Source organism: Musa acuminata, chromosome BXJ2-5 (assembly GCF_036884655.1).
Source record: "Musa acuminata AAA Group cultivar baxijiao chromosome BXJ2-5, Cavendish_Baxijiao_AAA, whole genome shotgun sequence".
NCBI classification, from domain to species: Eukaryota; Viridiplantae; Streptophyta; class Magnoliopsida; order Zingiberales; family Musaceae; genus Musa; species Musa acuminata.
In genome coordinates, this window is record NC_088342.1 from 9,491,166 (window position 1) to 9,495,519 (window position 4,354).

The 4,354-nt window shown below is 40.2% G+C and overlaps 1 protein-coding gene across 1 annotated transcript; it reads right to left on the reverse strand.

The window, feature by feature from the left end:
* Positions 1-2,076: 2,076 nt before the first annotated feature.
* LOC103984871 (dof zinc finger protein 2) lies at positions 2,077-4,039 on the reverse strand. Its single transcript, XM_009402435.3, has 2 exons — positions 3,842-4,039; positions 2,077-3,309 (listed from the first exon to the last, which is right to left on the reverse strand). Exons 1-2 carry the CDS (start codon positions 3,866-3,868, stop codon positions 2,428-2,430), a joined length of 909 nt encoding a protein of 302 aa, XP_009400710.2. The 5' UTR covers positions 3,869-4,039; the 3' UTR covers positions 2,077-2,427.
* Between the last annotated feature and the right edge of the window lie 315 nt (positions 4,040-4,354).

The following is a 4,354-nucleotide window of genomic DNA, read 5'->3' on the forward strand; positions in this document are numbered from 1 at the left end:
TTATCTTTTTAAATATGTTATAATTGATATGAACGACCTAGCTTATATGGCCAATCGAAAATCATTTATATCCTTAAATTATCAAGATTCATACCGATAGGTAGTACCTACGGAAAGGAGTTTTTAAGGTGTAAATTTAATGAATGACATTGTATCAATCAAACTAATTTCAAGCTTTGGTGTGTTATAGTTTGTGCTTTTTCTTTGTCATATATATACATTCTGGAATAAATTGGGGCTAATTACATATTATCTCCTATACTTAGATCCTATCAGTATCGCAATCTTTGTATTAAAAAAAAATATTATGATCCCTATATTTCTGAAAGTAAAACAAATAACCTTATATATCCTAATGTCATCAGCTACATTGATAAAAAAAAACATAACACGTGACACCACGTGTTAGATCTGGAAATGATGGGTAAAAAATAATTTTAATATCTCTTCCATTTTCAACACATGGGATGTTAAAATTATCTTTTTACTAGTAAAATAACTGAAAATATAAGAGATATTAAAACTATCTTTTTACCCATCACTTAGTGTCACGTGCTATGTTTTTCGTTAATACAGTTGATGACATTATAGCAAACTATATTATTTATTTCATTTTTAGAATTATAGAGATCCTAATGTAAATTTTTTAAATACAAGGATCGCGATGCTAATATGATCTAAGTATAAAGAACAATCTATAATTAGCTCAACGATCGGATGTTATCAATTTATTTTAAATTTTCACTAGCAAATTTAATTTCATTCATGATTTATTTTTATATTACTTTTCAGACCCTTTTAAAACATCCTAAGCTCCTTGGTTATCTTATAAGTATAAAAATCATGGTTTATACTACTGTTATGTGTAATTTTTTAATGTCAAAAATAAATATTAAATAATAATAGATCAAATATATGATGTGTACCTTTCGATGCTATTCAGAAGTCTTTATCTGATCTGTAAGTACATCGTCATCAGTTTCGAAAACTATAGCAATATTGATTTGCAAGAAGAACTAGAATCGTCATCTCCTCTCTTTTTATCATTCACAGGACTACTATGAGTAATGGTTAGAGTGATGATTAGGGACGTCATCTCCTCTCTTTTTATCAACCTCTCAATAAATAATTGTTTCATTTCTAGAAGGTCTATCATTTTATAAATAAGTGTCCGTCGTCATCTCCTAAGGAATACTATCATAATTAAATTTTTTTATTAACCAATAACCACAATCAAAATTCAATCATATCTATAATAAATTTTACGATAGAATCATATACTCTAAACATCTATGATATGATCATATAATTAATAATCACATCAAAGCGTTAATTTATTATAGAGAGCAAAAGCTTTGGCTTGGCTTTGATCCTGTTCATTTGTGGTGAAGTCTAAGTTCTTTTGTCCTAAATGTTTAATTTGTGGTGAAGTCTAAGTTCTTTTGTCCTAAAGGACATCAAATAACACAATGCACGAGATGGTTATGCTCATATGCAACAGAACACCCTAATCACTTATAATCCATACCAACGCCACGGTGAAAACTAAAAGGTCATACCAAGAGATTTGAATCCCTTCTTTTGATATTGAATCTTGAATGGGGGTGGAGTAGGCATGGGATATTGTTCTTATGGCATGATTGGATATAATGGGATTCCATGGCACATAGTTGACTTCTGATTGCAGGTGTTTGGATAGAGATCTTTTGATTGTGCTATTTCTTTCAGAACTAGCAACAATTTTATCTTCTCCCTCGGAATCAACCTCGTCCCATTCATTATCAACGATTTCATTACACTGAGATTTGAAGATGCATAGTTGTAAGTTGGATACATGAATTCTTGGACAAAAAACTCTGCATCTATGCACGACTCATATATGAGAATTAATGGAGTTTGCTAATTCTTCATGAATCGTTGCACGTAGTCTGCCAATGTGTAGAAAGAAAGCTGTAATCATGCATGGAATCATTAGGTGAGGAGCTTTTTGGTGAGACAGACTCGCAGCCTTCCCTCGATGTATAGTGACGATGCTTTCAGCATGGTGAATGGCATCCGAGAGCAGAAGACAGGAAGGGAGAACAAAAAGCATATACTTGAAGTGAGTCATGAATGCAAACATCCAATTCCTTGTGTTCCTGATGTAAACAAGCAATCCACAGCTCTTTCCTTTCTCCCTTCTCTTCTATTCATACGGTGCGCATCACATGCTTCTTTCCTTCTTCCTCTATTGATGTTTAACCTGCAAGACAACCTTTTGAAGCCCACACAAAATGAGGCTTCATATAGCCACAGTAAAAGGATAAGGAACCAATGCATCATGTGATCCTTCCTGCATGTGTGCCTCCATCGGGAATTGAAATGGGTATGCAAACACATTCTCTTGTTAGAGTACACTCGGAAGGGTTTTCTCTCTCACTTTTTGTTCTACCATGAGCCTCCTCCTCCGCCGATGTTGCCATTCCAGAACCTGGGAGGATACCCGGCGGCTTTCCCCCTATCTGCAACATTGTTTGAATCGACTACTGGCTTTAAGTCCTCGAAAGGTAACAGCAGCTTACCATCATCACTCTGCTGCACACCCCGCAAGCGCTCATACCCGCCACTACTGCCTCCACTGATTCCATAAGGAAAACTAAGGGTAGGTGGCCTGAATTCTTTGAGTCCAAATCCAGTCGAGTAATCCGATAATGGCATCGGCATCGGCATGAACGGCCCGATGCCTCTTGCATTGGGCACCAACAGTAACTCGATGGCAGAGAGGGCACCGACAGCGGCACGACCACTGCTGCTTTCTAAGGCGGGGAAGTCACTGTGCTCGGGGAGGCCATGTTGGCGGAACGCCAGGTTGCGGTCGTGTCCCTCGTGGAACTTTGGAGCTTCGGAGCTGGTGGAGAGCGAGATGGATGGAGGGACGCGGTCAGCATGCAACTTCTTGGAAGTCGAGACAGTAGCTAACGCGGCTGTCGTCGAGGCAGAGGAGGAAGAGTTGGCGGCGGCGGCAGTGGTGAAGAGAGAGGATCTCTTGTTCTTTCTGGAGACGCCGCCCACAGGGACATTCCTCAGAGACCCACCGTCGGTCCAATACCTCCGGCAAGTCCTGCAGTAGTAGCGGGGCTGGGCGAGGCTGTAGTTGTTGTAGTAGCAGAACTTGGTGTTGGTGGAGTTGCACCGGGGGCAGCCGAGGGCCTGCTCCTTGTGTGGCCTTGGCCTCCTCTCCGCCGCCTGCGGCCTGGTAGTGGTGCAGGTGTCGCCTTTGTCGGTGGAGAAAGCAAAGTCCTGCAGCAGGGGATCGACCAGCCCTTCGGCCTGGAGAGCGCCAACAAATCCAAATCCCCATATGGACAAACCAAATCAGAGACAGAGAGGGAGGGATCGGCGCTTAAGCAGTCACACACGCATCAGATCACACATAGCCATTGACGGATCTCTGAAGAAACCAAGTCAGAGGACAGAAGACTATAGATGGGAGAGAAAGCCAGGAAAAGATGAAAGGGAAATTACGTGCACACACTTTGGGCCATATCAAAGCAAAGCCTTGCTTTTCATGCCACTGCTTTATGGCATCCGATAAAGAGAAAGCAAGAAGACAGGGTAAAGGATGAACAAAGTGGTTCGCTGAGCAAAAGGGGTGGGGTTGACAGAATTAAAAGCTTAAGGCCGAAGGAAAGGACGAAAGAGAGAGAGAGAAAAGATGATGCAGCATTGGATAGAAGACATAAAATGGTCAACACAGAAGAATTCAGCAGATCCTCTCCACGAAAGATTGATATACAGATCTAAAAGAAAAGGAAGGAAGAACAGATCAAGCAAATTACCAAGGTTCATGGGCTAACATTACCTGAGGACGCCACCGGGGAGTATCCATGCAAAGCTTCACAGAAGAAGAAGAGGAGGAGGAAGAAGCTATTCTGAGGAGCGGAATGCCGGCAGCTGACCAGAATGGATTGTGATGTGGTGGCTGCCTCTCATATCTTGTGAGAGAGGTGGTGGTGGATGATTCTATACCGCAATATTAAACTATTTGTCCTATTTCCACTTTAAATGCTTAAAATTCCTGTTTGTGTAATCATATGTTTGTCCATTGCTGTTTCTACGCTCATAGTGTGTCAGTTTCGAATCCTCCAGCTTTCGATATGTGGATCTGAAATATCATCTTAAACATCAGAGAACCACTCAGATCAATATTTAAGGTTCTCCAATTAATTATTAGAAAATTATTCTCAACACCACCTTATCTTTCTTTTTACGTAAACCAAAGGAATAGCCCAATTCAAATATCGTCCTCTCTCTCTCTCTCTCTCTCTCTCTCTCTCTCTCTCTACTTCAGGGTTACAGATGCTTTAAGTTCAAT